Here is a 21,489-nt window from a genome sequence, read left to right as displayed (position 1 = left end):
CTGTGATTCCCCATACCACCTTGGGACTCTTCAGAGTCTCCACCAGCAAGAAGGCTCTCACCAGATATGGCCCTTTGACCTGGGGCTTCTCAATCCCCCAAAGTGTAAGAAATAAACTCCTTTTCTTTAGAAATAACCGAGTTTCAATATTCTGTTACAAGCAACAGAAAATGCACTAAGACTATCTAAAATGCCTTCTTTTAAGAATTATGTCAGAGAAGCAGAAGAGACATACAAAAAGGAAAAGTTAGGGGGTTTGACCTTTTAACTAAATTCAGCATGAACTAAAAAAACTCAAAAGTTTGCCATCCTTAAGTCTGAGCTTTATTTTGGAGTATCAAAAAAGGTCAAATGAGCTTTCTTAAGGTTTAGGCATCTCGCTTCTGTATCTCAATTTTGCAGGATGAGAAAACCTAAGAAAGATTTCATTTTTCTATTATGTTTCATGACACTACTACCTGCTGTTTAGTTATCAAAAACACTCCAAGGATACAATATAGTCATGTCAGAAAAATCTCCAAATATAGTCACATTGAAAAAGCATATAACCCATTAACTATCGGTAAAAGTCAATGTGAAAAAAATAACCTAGAAATCTTATAGAGGTTAGGGATTTAGAAATATAAACTTACCACCCAGAAGGAAGGTCCCAAGTCCTAATAGAGCAATCCATCGCAGCACTTATTAACCAACGACCATCAGGACTAAAAGCCTTTAAATTAAAAAAAAAATATATATATATATATTATTTATATATAAATATATATATGAATATATTTGTATGTATGTGTGTATGTATATATAGTTAACACCTTAAAGAATGTAATAAATGAAAAGATAATGCAGGCTTCATAAAAAAATTAATTTGACTAACATTCAGGCTGCCTTATTTTATATAAAAGAAAATACCACTTCCTAAATACCACTGATTTGGAATCTGGATAAAGACTAGACTTTTAAATGAATTATTAAAAGTTAAAAAAGTGTACTGCATTAATTTTCAAATCATAATCTTCTATTTATTTATAGACAATGTTTATGTGTGTGATAAGGGCTTACTTTTCTTGAAGCTTAAAAATCTTTTCTCTTTTAATAATGCTTTATTTCTGAACAAACTATAATAATCAGATTTTCAAAATAAATTTAAATAAACTACTTATGCCACCCATTATTTTTTCTAGCTATGAAAATGGATAAATAATAGATCTCTCTGCCTGTAGTACCTAAGAGTTGTGAGGCACAAACCAGATCACAGGTGAAAGACGACCCAAAAGGAAAAACTTTAAAGTTTACAGTTGTAGTAGACTGTTTATCCAGCAGTTTAAATTAGTAGATGATACTGGGATACGTAAATGTTGATTTGTTCCTCAGGCTGCAGTAATACAATGGGAACTCAAATCTCAAGTTATAGATAGATCAATTTACAGAAGGGTGGTACAGATAGTAAAGGATGGGAAAGAATGATTCTGAGAGGTAAAGTCATGTTATAAATGCTCACAGATTTGACTAACTAATTTGCTTATTACTGAGCAGGGAAACTCGAGATATACAAGTTGAAAGTAAGGTTTGAAAAAGAAAAAGGAAGAGCAACTTGACACTGACAGATGTTTTCAAAAGTGCCATTTCAGCACAATTAACCCAATCGCACCCTCATTTCTACAGATGCTGTCAAAACAAATTGTGCTGATGTGTAATTTTGCCAGCCTCCTATCTGCAGAACACAATGTCCTGACCACGTTTTTTTTCTTCAGTTTTGAAGGAAAGGAGTAAATTCTGATTTTTGGTGTGAGAACTAGTAAATGCAGCTGTTGGGTTTGTCACTAAGTATTAAGATTTTATTTTTATTTTACTTTTCCTATTTTCAAGCAAATCAAGGTATCTGCAATTGATGAAAAATGATAATATATACTTAATATGGTCCTCCAGTGACAAATTTATTTTAAAAGTTCTTTTTAATGAAATATGCTATTTAAACTAGTTTACTTCTTTCCATATCATATATCCCATTATAAGAACATAATAGTAAACTTAAGCACATTTTTATTAATTAAACCCTTTCAGAGTTAAGATATGTAAACTCTAGAAATAGCACTAAACTAAAATAAACCAGATACCAGATATTCCAGGCAAATGGTCTTCTACTATTAATTCATTCCATACATAGTAAATCAGAAATGAGTTCTCCCAGCCTATTTTAATATTAAGTTAAGAATGACATATATACCAATGGATCATTCATTCTCTAAAGTATACTTTGGCCTTGTTTAGAGTTAATGAAAAAAAAGATGAGTTCTAAAACTTATACTTTAATTTGATCCCATCAACTCCCTGAAAAATATTAAACTTTTAATTCAAAATTTTCCTTTAAAATCTTTGAAAAATAGCCTGCAAATTAAAATTGATAACCACCTCATATAATGATTTTAAGGCTATTAAAGGATAACACACCCAAACAAAAGTAGAAATGAGTCAAGTTTTATTAGTTAGAGTTTGTTTTACCATGTCATTGATTTGGCCTTGGTGTCCAGAAAACTCTCTGACAATCTTCCTAGTTTCTATGTCCAGAACGCTAATGGAGAAGTCATCCAAGGCGAGTCCCAGAATGCCACTAGCAAGATAAATGCACCAGTTTTAATAAACAAAAAACCCTTGAACTAAAATCTCACCTCCACTTGAATTTTGTTAAATCAAGTACACTTTGGGGGAAATTAAGCCAAATGTTGTTCTTTATTAAATAGTCTGATTTTTCCCACTTGGTAAATTGTGACTTTATGACTTTTACCAAAAGAATCAAAGAGAAAATCCATTATCATTAAAAGTTTACCTGTCCCTATGTAGCAACATGATATTTGGAGATGAATTGAGGCTCACAGAATGGATTAAAATTTTGTTTTTAAAGTTCCAGAATTTGAGTAATCCTTCACTACCAGCTGTAACTGTCAACTGGTTTAATCCATCCACTGCGACACCTCTAACAGATCCCTTGTGAGCTGTAAGGTAGATGTCAAAAGAAAAAAAAAATCAGAATTGGCAGTGTTTCTCTCTGAACAATACACACAGTGATTCCTTCATTCAAATATATAAGCTGCCACTTAAATATCCTTTAAAATCTTGAAATTAATCTGGATTTTAGGGGTGTAAGAAGATTCCTAATTATTAATACTGTTCGAGTAAAAAAACAGAAATCAGATCGGTACAACATAGGTTTGAAAAGTTTGTTAAGATTTTCTGCTTAAAGGAGAGAAGAAAAAAAATTAATCTGTATAATATCCACGTAACTCTTTAGGTACCCATGACTTTTCTCTTTCAACATGGTCCTTATGATACAACTGCAGTATCTGCCATATAGGGTTGATTATAACCCATCTTCAACTTTAGCAAAATGCCCAGCACTTAAAGATTATACATGCCAGCTTTCACTACTAGTCTTGTATCTATCTACATTAATAAAAAACAAGGAAAAAAATTCTATACCTTGATCCTTGCCAAAACTTCCTCGATGTATGCCAGACTGCATGTTATATACATCTACAGTTCCTGACGAGAGGCCAATTACAGCAAAGTTTCCACAAGAAGTTATATCCACTGCCTTTAAGAAAAAAAACCCACAAATGACAAAGAAAATAACTAACATTTTTATTGCACTTTATGCTTTCCAAAGCATTTTTTTATCTACTTGTTCCTTCTTATTTAACAAAAGCATGATAAATGAATTGCTTCATTAGTTTTTTTAACATAAAGTAATTATATTTGGGTGTATAAGAATATATGCCAGATTCTATCTCCATTCTTTAAAAAGTATGAAGAATTACTATCTAAGAAAACAAAACATAACTAAGGTTAACTCAATTTAAATGTACAAAGTCAAGAGAACTATATATGGGACTAGCCTTCAATTTTTAATTTATTAACAAGGCCAAAGTTAAAACATTCCATTGCCTAATTTCTTTTTGTCTTGCCTTTTGTAACTGCTTCCACAGCTGACATAAAACCAAAAACATACCATTAGTTAGAATGGCCAAGCAAAAGCCCAAAATATTTTAATTATGACATATTAGGAAGGAAATATATAAGACACTACAGAGAAAACATTTGGTTTATAAGCAGGTTCTATAATATAATCTCATTTTAATACTTAAAATATCAATATTATGTCAATATATTTTTTCTATACTGAAAACATGAGACTGGCTACATATTTGGTCACTGCTGGAGAAATAACTGATTGCCAGTGTGTGTCAGTCAGATGTCATCCACCCAAGAGATAATTCAATTTACATCTAAATTGAATTTACATCTAAACAGATGACTTATACAAACTAAATAGAAAGTATTTAATGAAGGTTTATTTAACTAAGCAAAGCAACATTAAGTTTGACATACCACTTTGTCACGACATATTTACATTGCATCACATAAATATGTTTTACATACATACATTTTTCTAGATAAAGATTTCTTTAAAAAAAAGTACTTTAGATAGGAAATTACTATGGTTAAAAAGCATTTTATCTTCCTAAATGAAACACAAACATTAAGCTGACCTATTTTGAAAAATTCATAAAAGTTTATGCTATGTTGTATAGTTATACAATCAGGAAACTAAAGGAGCTTGTATGCTGTAACCTGCAAGTAATACAGGCCCTACAATGTCCTGCTTTACATTTTTTTAGGGGAGTTATTGTTTTTAGTTGGCCTGCTCCTGGCATTCTCTTCTTCTAATTTATTCATTCTAATGTATTATCTAAGCCAAACAAAGCAAAAATAAATAAACTGTGAATGTTATCTTTGAGTAACAAATTGTACTTTAGTGCACAGGCTCTCTATACGTATTTTTGCTTATTACTTATTGGTTACTAGCTTTGCTCCAGATAGCTGAGACTGTCAGACAAATGACTCAACTCCAGCTAAATATCATAGTATACACACATACTAAATGTTCTATAAGTGATCCCTATGGGCTATAAGAATATAGATTCTAGAATGAATTGTCTTCGGTTCAAATCCCAGCTCTGCCCCTTACTCGCTTCACTGATCTTAGGCATGTTGCTCATAAAGCCTGTTTTACTGTCCATAAAAAGCAGCTAACCAATGTACCATGCTGTAGGACTGTTGTAAGGAAAATATGAAATAATCCATGCCAGACAGAAAGCCTGGAACAAAGTAATCACACAGAAAATGTTACCTGTGATTATAATTACCACTACTATTACAACCATCATTCAAAACTATGTAGGTAAATGTCCCTAAGGGAGCGTAAGATAGAATCTTTATGGTTTAGAAAATTATATAAAAGCTTAAGACTGGATTTTCATACTACGGAGAATAGAATATACAAACTTACAATGCAATTTGTATAAAATAGGGTCAAATGTTGAGTTACACTTTTAATAAGCATTTTCAAAAGCAGAGGCATCTATTAAAAACTATTAGAACTAATAAGTTCAGCAAGGTTGCAAGGTATGAGATCAATAATGCAAAAATCAATTGCATTTTGATAACACTCTCAATGAACAATCCAAAATAAAAAAACAAAACAAAACAAAACAAAACAAAACAACAAAAAAAAACCTCTACTTCAGTAACATTAGAAAGAATACTAGGAAAAATGTACCCAAAGAAGTGTAAGACTTATATACAAACAACTACAGAATATTGTTGAAAAATTAAGGAAGATCTAAACAAATGGAAAAACACCCCATGTTCATAGATCAGAGACAACACTCAAACTGATCTATAAAATCAAAATGAAATCCCTATCAAAATCATAGCTGCTTTTTTTTGCAGAAATTGATAAGCTCATTCTAAAATCCATACGGAAATGCAAGGGACCAGAAGAGCCAAAACAATCTTGAAAAAAGAACAAAAAACCTGGAGAAGTCACACTTCCTGATTTCAAAACTTACCACAAAGCTATCAAAATCAAGACAGTGTGGTACTGGTATAAAAACAGACATACAGATCAATGGAAGAGAATTCAGAGTCCAGAAATAAACTCTTACATACATGGTCAAATGACTTTCAGCAGAGGAAACAAGATCTTTCAATGGAGAAAGAATAGTCTTTTGAACAAATAGTGCTGGGACAACTGGATATCCACATGCAAAAAAATGAATTTGGACCCCTTTATCATACCATACACAAAAGTCAATTCAGAGAGAATAAACCTAAATATAAGAGCTAAAACTAGAAAACTCTTAGAAGTCACAGGAGCAAATCTTTGTGGCTTTGGGTTATGCAATGCTTTAAAATGTTAAACTACGTTTTTTCAATCAATATTATGATGAGAAACCTTGAGTATAACAAGATTTCCACAGGAAAGTTTTAAAGAGAAGATACTCTTATAAACAAGCTCACTTACTGTTGCAGTTATGTCATCTTTCTTCAACTCTTTTGGCTTGAGAAAGTAAGCGCCTATTGTAGATTTCTGATAATTCCAGGTTGAGCAAGATAGCTTACCTTGATGGCAAGCAATGATACCATCCCAGTCACTTTCACGAGCTTCCTCTAAAACGTAATGAAAATCATAAATCAAATTACTTTTCATTCTGTTATTCATTTATTACTTATTAGGCATCCAATATTTCAGACACTAGGGATACAATGGTAAAACAACAGGTAATATCTGATAGCAATATGTTTCCAATCTAACAAGAGGTTATTTTTTAATTGACAAATAAAAAATGTGTGTATTTATGTGTTTATGGCATAGAACATAACGTTGTGATATATATACATTGTGGAACGGCTAAATCAAGCTAATTAACATACCTAACAAGAGATTCTAATCAGAAGAAATTACAATAAAGTATGATAGTGGCTTATAAGACCACTCAGGAGATTTGGGGAAAGTAAATGGCTCTCTGGATGGAGTGGCAGAACAAGTAGAAATTACCTGGGGGGGATAACATGCACAAGAAAAAATGAACAAAACGGAGGACAGCAAGTAAGTGTAGTATCTTCTTGGGAGGGATAGGAGTAGGGCAAGGCAATCAGGACCACGCTACAAAGGGTCTTGAAAGTCATGTTAAGGAGATGAGATTCCACTCTAAAGGTGTTAAGAAGCCACTAAAAAATTTTAAGCAGATGAGTGATGTGATTCAAATGTTTTTAGAAACATGACTCAAGCTCTAAGAAAACAGAAAGGTGGTCATAATAACAACTTTCAAATAGAAATGGTGCCTCTACAGTAATTTCCCATGATAGATTTCATGCAACAAACCCATTATCTATATTTTTCTTAAAATCACTTCTTTGAAAGCGGCACAGGTCAAATGACATAGTATACTAAGACCTCAGTATTCTTAGATCTTAATTAGTCAGAGCTCTATGTTCTCATACTCTGCTGTTCCAGTTCTTTTTACATTAGTGACTTTCATTATACCAGGCATATGACAGAATAAAAAGGCTATAAAATCAAATATTATTAATACCTGTTATACAGAAGAGCAAAGCCTGATGTTAATAGATAAGAAGTTCACATTTAAAATAACTCATTTTTAGTCTTCACACAAGACCAGCATGCACCTGGGGTTACCTTCTGAATGCTTATTAATATTTGTAAAAGCATTTATTAAAACAGAAAATAAAACAGCATACAGTAGGAAATAAATGACAAAGGAGAACTTCTCAAAACACAGTATGAAGTTACTTACCTGCTGCAAACTTTGTGATGGGTGGAAGTCTCACTGACATGGTATTCTGAAGTCCTTTACGTTTAACTCTCTTTTTATTTATTAATCCTAAGGATGGGGGAAAGGGGAACATACATAGCTATGAATCCTTCTTAATAAAAAGTGTATATAAAAGAAAAGCTATCAGTCTTGTAACTATAAAGTACAAGACATTCCCATTTAAGTCAGAAACAAAACAAAGATGTTATTACCACTGTTATTTTTTAATTCTAAGAAAAGTTATTTTAGATATTGTTAAAAATAATCTTAAAATTTATATACATGCATGAATAGTATAAGATAGTAACTTAAAAATTAGTAATCATAAAACTGAGTAAGATTTTGTTGTTTAATAAACAAAATCTTTCAAAGGCTGGAAACCATGAAAAGGGAAAGAGAATAAATGATTGCTTTAAAGCAAAAATATTGGATGCCACTTACTTTGATGCTTTCTCTAAGCTACCTTCCATTTTAAGAACTGTGCACTCTACAGATAGCTCAAGTGAGGCCATGAACATCTTTTGGGTGGCAGCAGTATGTTTTTACCACCCAAGATGTCTAACTTTTTTCAATAACCTTATAGCAGAACCTCAACCACTTCTATAGCAACTTTGATGCTAGGAATCTTACTACCTCTTCCATACATGTTTATCTAGTTCATCCAAGAAAAAATAAAATGCATTGATGAAACTTCCTCCAGTTGTTTCATAGAATGTTGAAATGTTTCTTTCGTGACCAGCTTATTTTGTCTTGTAGAGGACCTACCATGTCCCAAGCTCTTATTGAATTTTTCATGTACCGTGGAAAATGACTGAAGAGTTCCATCTTGACCTGTTGATATACACAGAAAATCCCTAATCAAGCTTCATTAAAACAAGGGACTATGTGAATCACAAATTTTATAAAATTCAATTTGAAAATCTTGAAGTTACAGTTTGGGACACTTTAAAGGGAAAACCAGATTGCAACTACTTCATTAAAATATTCAACTTTTTATAGAATGCCATTTAGTAAGAACAAAGGATAAAATGAAAATGACGTATTAATAATTTTCAGCAGACTAACAGAATTTTTAGAATCTAACCATTCTGTCTCTGAGGATTAGTAAATAGAATGGCACATTAAGCACAGATAATAACATCTATAGTGCTTCTCAAGTAGACAAAAAGGACTCTTAGTTTTACCCAGACTTCTAAGTCACTCAAAGAGATATGTGGATCTAAATATGTGTAAATATCAAACCTCATACTGGGCACCCACATCTCAATACTTGCTGAAATAAACTAATAGTATGAAGCAGAAGCTCACTTGCACTTAGAATCTGCTGTCCATTCTGTCCATAATATCTGATATTGGTAAGAGGAGCACTATGACCCATTCTGAATCTCAAAAGTCGGCCTTCACCTGTAGGACCATCAAATATCCATATCTGCCAAGAAATAAAAACGTCAGTTCTTCTACAATGTTCCATCTGATCTGCAAGTAGTCAAATCACCCCCTACATAAATCAACTGGTATTCAGTAGTGCTTGCTAAGCCACTGACCCTGGAGCTACAAGGGAGGGAGTGGGTATTGGGGGAGAAATAAACTGTAATTCTTTCCCGCTTCACTGCAATCATGTCACCTGCTGTGCTTTTTGTTTCATCTATACCAACATCTCATTCCATATTCCTTTCATCTTCTAGTTTGAAACCTGATACATTAAAGCAAGCTTGTAATAACCCAAAGGGTAAGTTAGATGAGCCAGGAAGATGTTAACAATAATCATAATACCCTAAGAGCATTGTCAGCGCCATTTGTGACAAGAAGTGGCTCTCTATGGAGAAATGTCAGTCCGGCAATTGCTGTAGAGTGTGCATTTCTCATTTGGTTGATTAATTTTTTGTCTTCTAGATCCCAGAGTCCAATATGGCCACATGGGCTTCCAGCTGCCATTACTGGATGACCATCTGTTATTAAAATAAAATACATTAAGAAAAATACTTCTAGATCCCCCAAAATAAACAAGAATTCTTCTCTCTTCCCTTTTAATCCATAAAATTAGAAAAAAAACTATATACCAATAATCTATTCATATTTCTTTGCCTTTTACTCCAGTATTCATTCACTTCTATTAGATTAAGCTACCAGAAGACAAAAAAAATTGACTTTTAAAGTAATGAATTTTAAGTGTTCTTAACTCCTATCAATAAGTATGTTAAAAGTTACCTGTGCGAAATGAAATTGAAGTAATGGGTCCCCAGTCTTGACGAAACTTCATTAATGTTTCATTAAATTTAATGTTGTGAATGATAACTTGACCTGACATAAGACCAACAGCAACAACATCCACGGCTGGTGCCTAAAAATTAAATTATTCAAAATTTTACTTTCTTAAGCAAAATAGCTTTAATAATCCTGATGATACGCATCACTTATTAGGTGTTATCAAAAGAAATAATGAAGTATCTTCTAAAAGATGGCAGAAAAACTCAGCAAGTATTACCATTCAAGCATACTTTTTTATTCAGCATAGAAGTAGTCAGTAATGATTTTTGCAAATTACTTCCCAGCTTCAATTCTGCCAGTCAACATCCCATCCTCATTCCCAAAACCTAGCTGGTAAGATTTTGGAAAGAAAACAGCCACAACAGAAAAAGAAAGCTATGTATAAAATCACTACAGATCACTGGACTGGATGGAAACAGAAAAAGGAGACAACTAGAAAACATAAAGACTTGCGCTATGTGTGGCAACATGTAACCAATTACAAAGGAAGTGAAGAATTGCTTATCCAAGAAAGTAGGAAAAACCTACAAAACATGTGAAAAGGCAAAAAAAGTTTTACAATTAGTCTGTTCCAGTTCTAATATTCTATGGTTATAATGGTCTATAACACAAGTCTTACATACAGGCTCTATTATGAATTTCTCTATTTTAGCAAAGATCAATGTCCAATATCATTATAGAATGGAATCAGGCTACACGTTTTATTAATTTGTCATCAAGTGTCTACTATGCATGAGACCCTGTGTAGAAATTGGAGATACTAAAACAAATATAATCCCTTGTCCTCAAGGGTCCTAATCCTCTGATACTTATGGAGTCTTCTGGATAGGCAAAAGTGGAGCTAGGCTGATGGCAGTAAGAGAAGATAAGGAATACATATAAATTAGGCAAGTATAGACAATGGATACTGAAAAAGATAAGGGTATAGTGGCTACATATGTGGCCAATATAAACACAAGATTCGCTGTAGACATGCATTCATTTATTTATACATATTTTGCAGATTCATTAAAAAAATCAGTTATTTCTTAAATAGTCCATCATCGAATCAAACATTAGGATTTTGGCTCCAATTATTTCAAACCATAAATCTCAACATCTTGACAAATTTCTCTACATGACTTACAATACCCCTTGCATTACTGAACACTCATTTCCAGTCTACACAAGACAATGGACTACATATACTTGCAAAATGATTAGAAACAAGGATCCATAGCAACCACAGGTTTAAGTCAAACTATAAGCACAAAGGACTCCAATAAGCGTTATTGGCAAAGGCATTATTACTTGTTTTAACTTACATTTCCAAAACACTATTTCCTCAGGCTAACAATTTTAAAGGTAAACTAAGCTATATATTGTTTTGTCTTTATGTCTAAAATTATGATTGATTCCTGAAACTGAAGGATTTTCCTATTAACTTTGTTCCTCTTTGACTTAACAGAAAAATACTAACCTGCTGAAGAGCTGTCACTCCAACTTTCCATCCTGGAAATGTATATAGAAGTTTACTACAAGAAGAAAAATAGTTGAAAGCTGTATTTTTTTTTTTTTTTTGGAGGAAAACAATATCAGCTACACATTAAAAAGTGAAATAATAATAGGTGATATTTATTAAGTTCTTACTCCTCCACACACTATTCTGATGATTAAACTAATGTCACAAGGTTAGTAATATTGTCCAGACAAATTCTAGGTCTCAAACTAACTACTATGCTATGCCACCTCATTAAGAAATTAAATGTCCTAAGTGGAAAAAAAATACGTGAGTAAAAATCATGTTATATTACAGGCTACAGTAAAAAAAATTTAGGACTGCAGTATCTTTATAGAAACATCATCATGAAAGGGAATAACTTATATTTTAATAAAAATATTATTTGCATGTTATATGACTGTTATATGACAACAGTAATGCTGCTCTCAATTTCAGAAGCAAGCCATGAATGATAAATAACACATCCATGGAGCAAACAGAGGTATCTGAAATCATTATAATTATCATTAAAGTATTAAATCATGTATTAAATTCTGTAAATGGGCAAAGACAGTATTTCAGTCACTATCCCTGAACCTAGCACAAAGTAGGCAGTCAATGGTATTTGTTAAATTGTAATGAAACACTGATTTAAAACATCAAATCTTTAATAATCTTATTTTCCCTTTTGAATTTATAAGGACTTTGGAAAAAAACAATTTGGATGGTCAAAGATTTTTGTTTGCTTTTTAAAATGCTATACAAAGAAGTGTGAGCTGCCACCTTTTTCTACTGATAAATGTTTACATAATGGATAGAAGTATTCAAAATCATGTATCCAGCCCTCTAGCTACATCAATATTAGATATCTGCCATATCTATGGGAGATTATGGAAGTACTTTTAACCCTAAAAATCATTTCTAAATGCTAGCACTAAATTATTGATTTGCCTTTCCATCTTTTACCTTCTTCATGTATAGAAAATCTTCATGTATGGAAAATCAGAAGCTCCCTAGTAATAATCTCATTATTATTATTTTCTGATGGATCTCATAGATCTTTATTAGAGCTTTCTCTATAGCAATTCTTTACAGTTATTAGGTCATTAGTACATACTTTTCAGTGAGCATTTATGAAGCTGTCTAACATGTGTCAGGATCACATGCCACCTTTCACATATGTGATGCCACCAGCAACAACTCCAAAAACAAACATATAGTTATATCTCAGTATCTGTGGGGGATTGGTTCCAGGACTTCCCCAACCCCTCTGCTGATACCAAAATTCACAGATGCTCAAGTCCCTTACATAAAATGGTGTGGTATTTGCATATAACTTTCACACATTTATTCATATACTTTAAATAATCTCTAGCTTACTTATAAGACCTAATATAATGTAAATACTGTGTAAATAGCTGTTATACTCTACTACTTTAAAATGTGATGTTTTATTGTTGTATTATTATTTATTTATTTTTCCTTGAATATTTTTGATCCCAGGTTAATTGACTCCTCTGATACAGGGGACCAACTGTTATTTATAGACAACCCTCCAAATAAATATACAAGGGCAGGGAGAAATGAGACTTAAGTATGCATTAGGAAGTAGTAGATGAGGATAAGGTGACAACTATATTATTTTCTAACTAAAATACTTACTTGGATTTTACATTCCACAACTGCAGGCTTCCTTGTTCACTGCCCAGAAGTATTTTATTCAAGTAGGTACTTGGATGCAAAATTGCAGAAATTTTAAATACTGATTTATCAAAAGTCAACTGCAGGTATTCTTCTACAAAAGTGAAAGTTATAAATATTTTTTATAAAATAGTTTAAAATGTTTTATGTAACCATATATTTATCACTTAAAGTAAGTCTATCACATCAAAGATTTATATGTTAAAATAAACCACAGACTTAGACACTAATCTATAAACATTCCTTGAGAAATAAAATAAATGAGGGGCAACTTGTAAATGTAATTTAATTTAGACTGTCAAAAATTTTCTGTAACTTCTAATAAAAATACTATTAAAAGTTTCATTCACTTTTGAATTACTTTACAGAAAAGGATAATAAAGTTAAAAAAAAAAGATCCTAAGGATTAGCATTAATGTTTCTGTAATTTGATCAACAGACAGGAGTGAATATTCCAAGTGAAGTGCTTATACTTAGCTCTTTCAGGGCATGAAGAGCCAATTATCTGGAAAGTTTGATGGGCCACTCAAAAAATGCCAAAAATAAAAGGCACACCTCAGTGAAATAAGAGCACTTCTCACACATTTCCACAAAAGAATCTCTAATAAAGGAGAAAAAAAAAAACAACGTATAACCCTGTGGAGTGGGGGGTGGCATAGCCAGTGGTCACTTGCTCCAAGATAAAAAAATTCTCTGAAATCTTTTGTTACATTCAAAATTTCTATGTTTGAATTCTGCTTTTCACTTTACAGTTCCTCCATGATTAAAACAATGTTCCACTCTATTTTCCAGTAAATTTGTGTATCAAAGAAGGTACATTTCATTTAATCTTTAGGTTCACATACTATCTGGCACACTGCTGTACAATCCCAGGGTATGGGTACCACAGTTTAGGATGTATAGGTATAGGTGAAAATTATATAAACTTTACTTTGAATGCTATTTTAAGAGATCCTTGCCTTTATTCGTTAGTCACACTACAAATGGCTCCCTGAATATACTGGTTCAAGAGAGTTTGCTGGAATGTAAGAACCAGATCCTGTAACCTAATAAAAGCCCTTTTAACTTCTATCTGCACAGGGAATACTTTTGGAATTCTGTTCCCTCCCTCTACTTGAGCAAAAGCAAAACAAGAAAAGGGTTACTAATCTGAAATAAGAACCTGGAATAATTCCCAGAAATGCAATCTTCAGGATATTTACTAAAAAAAAAAAAAACAAAAACAAAAAAACCAAGAGGCAATGTAAGCTAAAAATATAACCAGATTAAAGAACTTAAAAGATTCAATTCATGATGAACCCAGTATTTTATTGAGGAAAGGTATAGATATCCTAGGGATAAATTCTTCATGTTTAAAGATACATAATCCCATAAACATAGCCACTGTCTAAGCTATCACAGTTGAAAGAAACTGACTCATATCCCTAGGAAATGGATGTATATCTTCCTTCAGATTACAAGATCAAGTTTACTATTACAGTCTCCTTTACTAAAAGGTGAAAATACAAACCAAGAATTACTCAGGTATGAAAATACATCAATATTCACTCCACAGGGAAAACAATACAACAAATCATTAAAGTTGGAGAACTGCAATGGAAAATACATTAGTTGAGGTAAGCACATTAAACAGTTTATAAGTAGTTAACTTGCTAAAGTTGTTTATCTCTTTCTTACTTAGAACTTTTTTTCTTACACGTTAAAGATTTTTGATTTTTTTAATTTCTTACTATTTACAGGCAAAATCTCTGGCATAGATGTTTACATAGATTTTAAATTTTAATTAAACACATACTACCTTAAGATAAAGCAAATAAATGAGTTAACTCTTACCTTCTGAATATATGTGCCAAATAATAAGAATGCTGTCAGTATCAACAGAGATAATGTGGTCTCCAAAGGGTTGCAAGAGATGGATTTCTGCCTTATGACCCTTAAAGGTATGTACTATCTAGAACATGGAAGTTTAAAAGAATTTCATATTATTACTCAGTCATCATGTCATATTATTCATATTATCCCAAAAACATGCTAATCCTGAGATGCTTCTGTCAAGAAATGTACCCCAACTTTTGATTATTCAAGGTTAGGATGAACACATAAATATTAAGGGACCAGGCATGTTCATCTGCTCCCTCAGCCAGTTTAACAATAAGGAAGTAAACTGTCCATTAAGAACAAAGAAATGAGACCTTTGAGGCTCTGCCTTCCATCTTGGGTTAGAGAGGAGGCATGCACACACACCTAGTTCCCTCACCCAATTCAATCAGTGCAACTACATATATCCTAGCGAGATGGTATATTCCAGAAGGCTGATCTCTATAGACTCCATCACCAACTGGCTTTCAGATGAGATGGGAAAGGGGGATATAGGGTCTTCTTCCCCATACCTTTCTGCTTTGACAGAGATCCTTACAGTAGCTGATCCCTCCATAAGTATAGCCCCTTCTCCATGGTTTCAGTTCTCACTAGATTCCAGTAACACTGTTTCTTCTCCTTGGCCCTTTGGCCTTAGGGGTGGTAACAACTTCCTACAGTTGACAGTGTCTGATGCCTCCCCACCCCTATTTTGTTACCCTAACCCTGACCACACCTGTGCATAAAGGTCCTTTATTAAAGTCTCCACATCTGAACCACATATAGGTTATACACATAAGGATATATGTAGTTTTCACATATATCTCCCTGGGAAAACTACAAACAAGAATACACAAATGAACATTTTTTCCAATTCTAAAAATCTGAACACCTTCCATTAAAGAACTCTACAGATAAGTTACCTTCCTCTGCCACAGGAAGTGATGATGAAAGACTGTGGGAACCACCTCACTCCAAGTCCCTGACAAGTACAGTGATACTATCATTTGGCTATCTTTGTATCCCCATTCCTACATTTCCTTTCATTCTAGACCATTAAGGCCAGGTCACTTCTCAAGCTAGTTGTTCCAGGACAAATTCAGAAACCAACTGGTAGATTTAGACCAGAAAAGATCTTTCCTTAGCAGTGGAGAAAACATAGAATCTAGCTTTCTCTAAATAGCGAACAGGCATCTGATTTTTAGAAAAAGAGTTATAAGCTAAGTTATAAATAATAAATAACCAATCCACATAAAGTGGTGGTGCAAATATGAATTTTCTAGGAAAGTATTTTAAAACTACACTTAATAATACACATTATGTCCTATCTCAACAAATATACAAAATAGAAAACTCCTGAGATGGGAACTAACTGGGCATAAAAAATTTTGAAGAAGGTCTCCAAGTAATTCTGATATTCATCTCTGGCAAAGAAACTGAAGTAAAGCACCAGTTTTAAGTAAGCCTTTTCTGAAAATTTATCTTCCTCCAGAAAACTGAATATACATTAGAAAAAAAAGAATACTGTAGAGTTCCAGAGTGTGCTGGGTAAAGAATGACAAAATTAAAGTTCCCTCCACTACCATGACAAGCAAATACTGACTGACAAACAAGTAGTTTAGCGATACCAACCTCTTTATTACGGGCAAATGCAGAGAAAACATTTCCATAAGCAGCAAAGACTAATCTGCCATCAGCTGCCATACAGCAGATATCCTGTGGAACAGAATTACCTAGCAGAAAATACAAAATGAAAGAAACAGGGATTTTTAAGATGTTAAAGAGAAACCTCAAGTATACATATAACATTTTTCATGCCTATAATTTAAAAATATATATAAATAAAGATCAAAGTTGAGAATCAGTGTATAAAATTTTAACTAAAATATTTTAGATATCTAATAGTAACTATCAAACTAAGGATAGGAAATCACCTTGTCCTTCCCTAAGAGAATGTCTAGGATTTGCAGAAATAAAAACATAATCCTAGAGAAATGAAAACAAGCTTTTTGAGGTTATTTGGAAAAAACTGTCATTTGAAACACAAAGCTCTGACAGTCATCCAGTCTTCATGTGAACATCTTTTCTTTTTTCTTTTTTTTGAGAGATGGAGTCTTGCTGTGTCGCTCAGGCTGGAGTGCAGTGATGCAATCTTGGCACACTGCAACATCCGCCTCCTAGGTTCAACTGATTCTCCTGCCTCAGCCTCCCAAGTAGCTGGGATTATAGGAGTGCACCACCACACCCGGCTAATTTTTGTATTTTTAGAAGAGACAGGGTTTCGCCATGTTAGACAGGCTGGTCTTGAACTCCTGACCTCAGGTGATCTGCCCACCTCGGCCTTCCAAAGTGCTGGGATTACAGGCGTGAGCCACCACGCCTGACCCATGTAAGTACCTTCTGGAACATCAAGTTCACTAATAACTCCAGAAAAATTTTAAAAGTAACTCCAAATCTAAATCTCTAACTCTACCCTTTGGACCAACCCAAAAATATTACATATGGTATTCTATATGCCTATTCCTAAAACATTTAAAGACAATATTGTTTCTACAGTCTTCTCCAAGGGAAATATGCCTATCAATCTTTAGCATTTCTCACGTGACATATGATTATTCTCTCAGTACCCTGGTCACACTGACCTTTTCATTTCCTCTTTTGGGGCAGGAGGGTTAGTAGACACAGGATTGTTGTACTTTTCATGCTGCAAATTCCATATTAGGATTTGTTTGCATAACCCTGTTTTATAAGTTTATCATTCACTTTTGTATTCAACTTAAGTTCCAATGCCTTTCTTCTGCCTTCTAATCTATTATTAAAATATAAGTTTAATACACATACACATTACAGTCCTTGTAGGTCTTCTGTTTCTCTCACAAGAACCATATTTGATGGTAAAACAAGTACCTCTCAGCCCTGAGAAATGTCTTATTCTATTAGATAGTTTAAAAAAAAAAACAAACCCTTCCATTGGAAAGAAATACCAAAATGTGAGAAAAGGGAAAACTTTTCCTTACAGTAGAAGGAATGATGGCAAAAGAAAATCACTATAGGCTGCCTATGCTTTATCTGAAATGTTTGAGACCAGAAGCATTTCAGATTCCGGATTTTTTTGGATTTTGGACTATTTGCATAACCAGGTGAATGTTCCTAATCTGAAAATCTGAAATCGGAAATGTTCCAATGAATATTTCCCTGTTAACGTCATGTTGGCTCTCAAAAAGTTTCAGACTTAGGAGCATTTTGGGTTTCAAATTTTTGGATTAAGGATAATCAACATGCATTTCGCAACCATCATGCTAATAACTGATTTAGGCAAGTATCATCATAAAATATAAAAGCAGCAGGTAATAACTTTGAAGAGTACTAAGATATTTACACAGTCCCAGTGCATACTACCAAAAGATACTTATTCGTTACAAATGACAAAACACTAACTTAAAAATAGAGCCTCCTAACCAATCACTACCAGGAACAGAACCAACTAACAGCATGTGCCTTCTGATACAATTCACTGTGATTCCTCCCAAGGGGTACAACGTAAATCTAATCCTGAAGAAATGTCAAAAAAACTCAAACTGAAGGACATTCTAAATGAGCCTGTACTCTTCAAAAATGTCAATGTGTCAATGTCATGAAGCACAAAGAAAGTCTAAAGAACAGTTCCAGATTAAACAAAATAAAGATACATAACAACTAAAAGCAAAACATGATTTATCCTGGCACCCTTTTTTGTTGCTGATAATGTAAGTTTATAAGACATACACGTTACCCTGGCTTCCTTATATGCTCTGTAAGTCTCACATTTATGTCAAAATAAAAAAAAATGTTTAGATGTGCATAAATTCAGAATAAAGTTCATACTTACTTACTGCAACCAGACTAAGTTTCTGAACCTGTTTAAAAAAGAAAAAAGGTTAAATTTTCATTAACAAACATAATCATAATATCCTAACACCTGAAGATTAAGATACAACCTCATACATATATTTGCTATGCTGTCCTTCATAAGAAGGACACTTACTGACACTAATTTTCTTTATTAGGAAAGTTTATATTTTCAACTGTATTTCACCAGGAGTGGTGATGGAAGGGGTAGGCAAATGTTTTCTATAATGGGCCAAATATTAAATATTTTAGGCTTTGCAAGCAATGCATGTGGTCTCTGTTGCAACTACTCACTTCTGCCACCGTAGCATGAAAACAGCCATATGTAATAGATAAATAATGTGCATGGGTATATTAAACTTTTATCTATAGATACTGAAATTTGATTTTCACATAGTTTTCATGTCATGAAATATCCTTCTCCCTACCCCCAGCCTGCCCCCACAAACATTTAAACATGTCAAAATCATTCGTAACTCCTGGGTCATACAAAAACAAACAGTGGGCTAGACTGGCTTACAGACTGTAATTTGCTGACCCCAATCATGGCTACTGATCCAGCTGTATGACCCTGGAAAAATAAGCTCCCTGTGCCTCAAATTCTTCATCTGTAAAACAGGTATTTATTTACTTTATGGGATTGTTATGAGGATTCAATGAGTAAATTTGTGTAAAACAGAATGGGGCCAGTCATATAGTAACTGCTCAATACATGATAGCTACTACCATCACTACCACCACCTATTCACAACCTGTCCAGTTTCCCCTGTACAAGAAACTAATCCGTAGGACTGTAGGAAGTCTGACTGGGGACAGCATATATAGCCATAGTCATGGGATAGAGCACTTGTAGACCCTATTAGTGACTTAGGTTCATTAGCTCCATTTTTTTTTTTCTTTTTACTCCCAAGTATTTTCAGTTTTAGAAGTCACAGCCCAATGCATTGGTTAATCTGAGCAGTGTAGAGTCTGGGTAAAGAACATTTACATGCCATGATGTTACAAATGTATCATCAGTGTTAGAACTAGAGGAGAACTTAAAAGCCATCTTTATTATGACTAAATGTCAACATACAGTAAGTAAATTGTTAACTTTATAAAATGTGCAAATATGTTACTCTCCTCACCACAGGGTTTCTTTGGAAGTAGAATATAGGGAAAAACACCTGTGTCTGTGTGTAACGCAGTGTCAGGAAAGACACTATACCAAAGACAAGATTTCAAGTTATTTCAGTAATAAACTCAGAAAAATTACATTTCAAGGAAGAAAACATTAACCAGCAAAAGCAAAAGTTAGCAAGCAAGGAACAAGTGCAGAGAATGGTAACACTAAATACTTTCACATGATTAATGATATGGTTCTAACCCACCCTGTCTCCATTACCAACTCAGACTCTGAGAAACCCAATTGCTCTTCACCTCATCTCTGCCCTCACTTTCCTTTTCCACTAACTCAGCTACTTCCTACCTCTCAGCTCTTTTTGCTAATAAGCCATTTGATATTCACAATCCTCCAAGAGAGACAACTCTACCTGTTTTCCAGAAAAGAAAGTACTTAATTAACACTGACTATTATCATCCTCCTCATCAAGGTTCCTGTTCTCACAGAGGTTACATTCTTTTGGAGAAAACAAAAGAAACAAGTAAACAAGAGACACTATTACAATGATCGATGAACTGTTATAGGAGAAAAAATCATCACTAACAAGTGATGTATCTGAAATTTACTTTAATAGATTATATAAAGGTGCTACGGTATAATGACACCTATGTTGCAAAGAAACGGCTGCAAGGCTTAGAGTGACAGTGCCAGACACTTTGCGTTAGTTGAAAATAAGTGATTGCTATATTTTCCCTAACGGTAATTAATCTCACCATCTCCGGTTCTCCCAATGTATTCTACCTAGAGTGAATTTCTAACTCAGCTCGTGTCACCAATAACGTGATAGCGTGCATGTTTTCCTCCCTCATTAAGAATGCAAAAGGTAGAGGTTTGTCTTAATTATGTTTCCACCTTCAAGGGAAGATCTATAAATATTCACTGAACAAATATTACTGCCATACAACCGAGATGTTCTCTAGCAGTTTCCCCTTGGCCAGGCTGCCTCTGAAACACGCCCCAGGAGGACTACAAGTGCCAAATCAGCACGTGGACGTGACCGGATGGCGAAATATTAATAGGACAGGGAGGGGTTAAAGAAAGGAAGCCCGTGGTAAATGGGAAGGGAAAACCGGACTGCTTCAGGACAGAGTTAGGGGCCAAGGAGGGTGGTTTTCCTGGGAAGCTAACAAAAGAAGTCACTCACGTCATAGGTGTGGAAACTCTTGCCCACGCAGGTTGTTACATAGAACCGGCGCTTGAGCGCGCTGAACCGCACCACGTGTGGAATGTCGTTGCTGAAAAGTCCCAAGGCCCGGAACCCCGCAAAAAGCGCGCTGGCCGTGCGCCTTTCTGAGGCCCGTTCCATTGCCGCCGCGATCCCAGCTCCTCTCAGCTCTGGTCCTGAAGGAAAACACGTACCCAGTGCCTTCAGCGTGTCTAGCGGAACAGTCCTCTGCCAGAGCTGCAGACACAAGACCGCTTCCGGCGCCCGCTGCGAATCGCGTTTCCGGAGACTGCCC

At 34.0% G+C, this 21,489-nt stretch overlaps 1 protein-coding gene across 1 annotated transcript in view; it reads right to left on the bottom strand.

Moving 5' to 3' along the window:
• WDR36 (WD repeat domain 36) overlaps positions 1 to 21,489 on the bottom strand; it is a 38,218-nt gene extending 16,729 nt beyond the window's left edge. The window contains exons 1-16 of the mRNA XM_019028434.4: positions 21,174 to 21,489; positions 18,848 to 18,875; positions 16,612 to 16,712; positions 14,956 to 15,073; positions 13,084 to 13,216; positions 11,401 to 11,455; positions 9,882 to 10,014; positions 9,447 to 9,622; positions 8,982 to 9,102; positions 8,439 to 8,504; positions 7,656 to 7,742; positions 6,362 to 6,507; positions 3,475 to 3,589; positions 2,825 to 2,990; positions 2,500 to 2,608; positions 633 to 712 (exon numbers count right to left, since the gene is read on the bottom strand). Coding sequence (XP_018883979.4) covers positions 633 to 712; positions 2,500 to 2,608; positions 2,825 to 2,990; positions 3,475 to 3,589; positions 6,362 to 6,507; positions 7,656 to 7,742; positions 8,439 to 8,504; positions 8,982 to 9,102; positions 9,447 to 9,622; positions 9,882 to 10,014; positions 11,401 to 11,455; positions 13,084 to 13,216; positions 14,956 to 15,073; positions 16,612 to 16,712; positions 18,848 to 18,875; positions 21,174 to 21,335 — 1,796 coding nt within the window. The 5' untranslated portion in view covers positions 21,336 to 21,489. The remainder of the gene's footprint in view (positions 1 to 632; positions 713 to 2,499; positions 2,609 to 2,824; positions 2,991 to 3,474; positions 3,590 to 6,361; positions 6,508 to 7,655; positions 7,743 to 8,438; positions 8,505 to 8,981; positions 9,103 to 9,446; positions 9,623 to 9,881; positions 10,015 to 11,400; positions 11,456 to 13,083; positions 13,217 to 14,955; positions 15,074 to 16,611; positions 16,713 to 18,847; positions 18,876 to 21,173) is intronic.

Source organism: Gorilla gorilla, chromosome 4, assembly GCF_029281585.2.
Source record: "Gorilla gorilla gorilla isolate KB3781 chromosome 4, NHGRI_mGorGor1-v2.1_pri, whole genome shotgun sequence".
NCBI lineage: Eukaryota > Metazoa > Chordata > Mammalia > Primates > Hominidae > Gorilla > Gorilla gorilla.
This window is presented reverse-complemented; position numbering and strand designations above follow the sequence as displayed.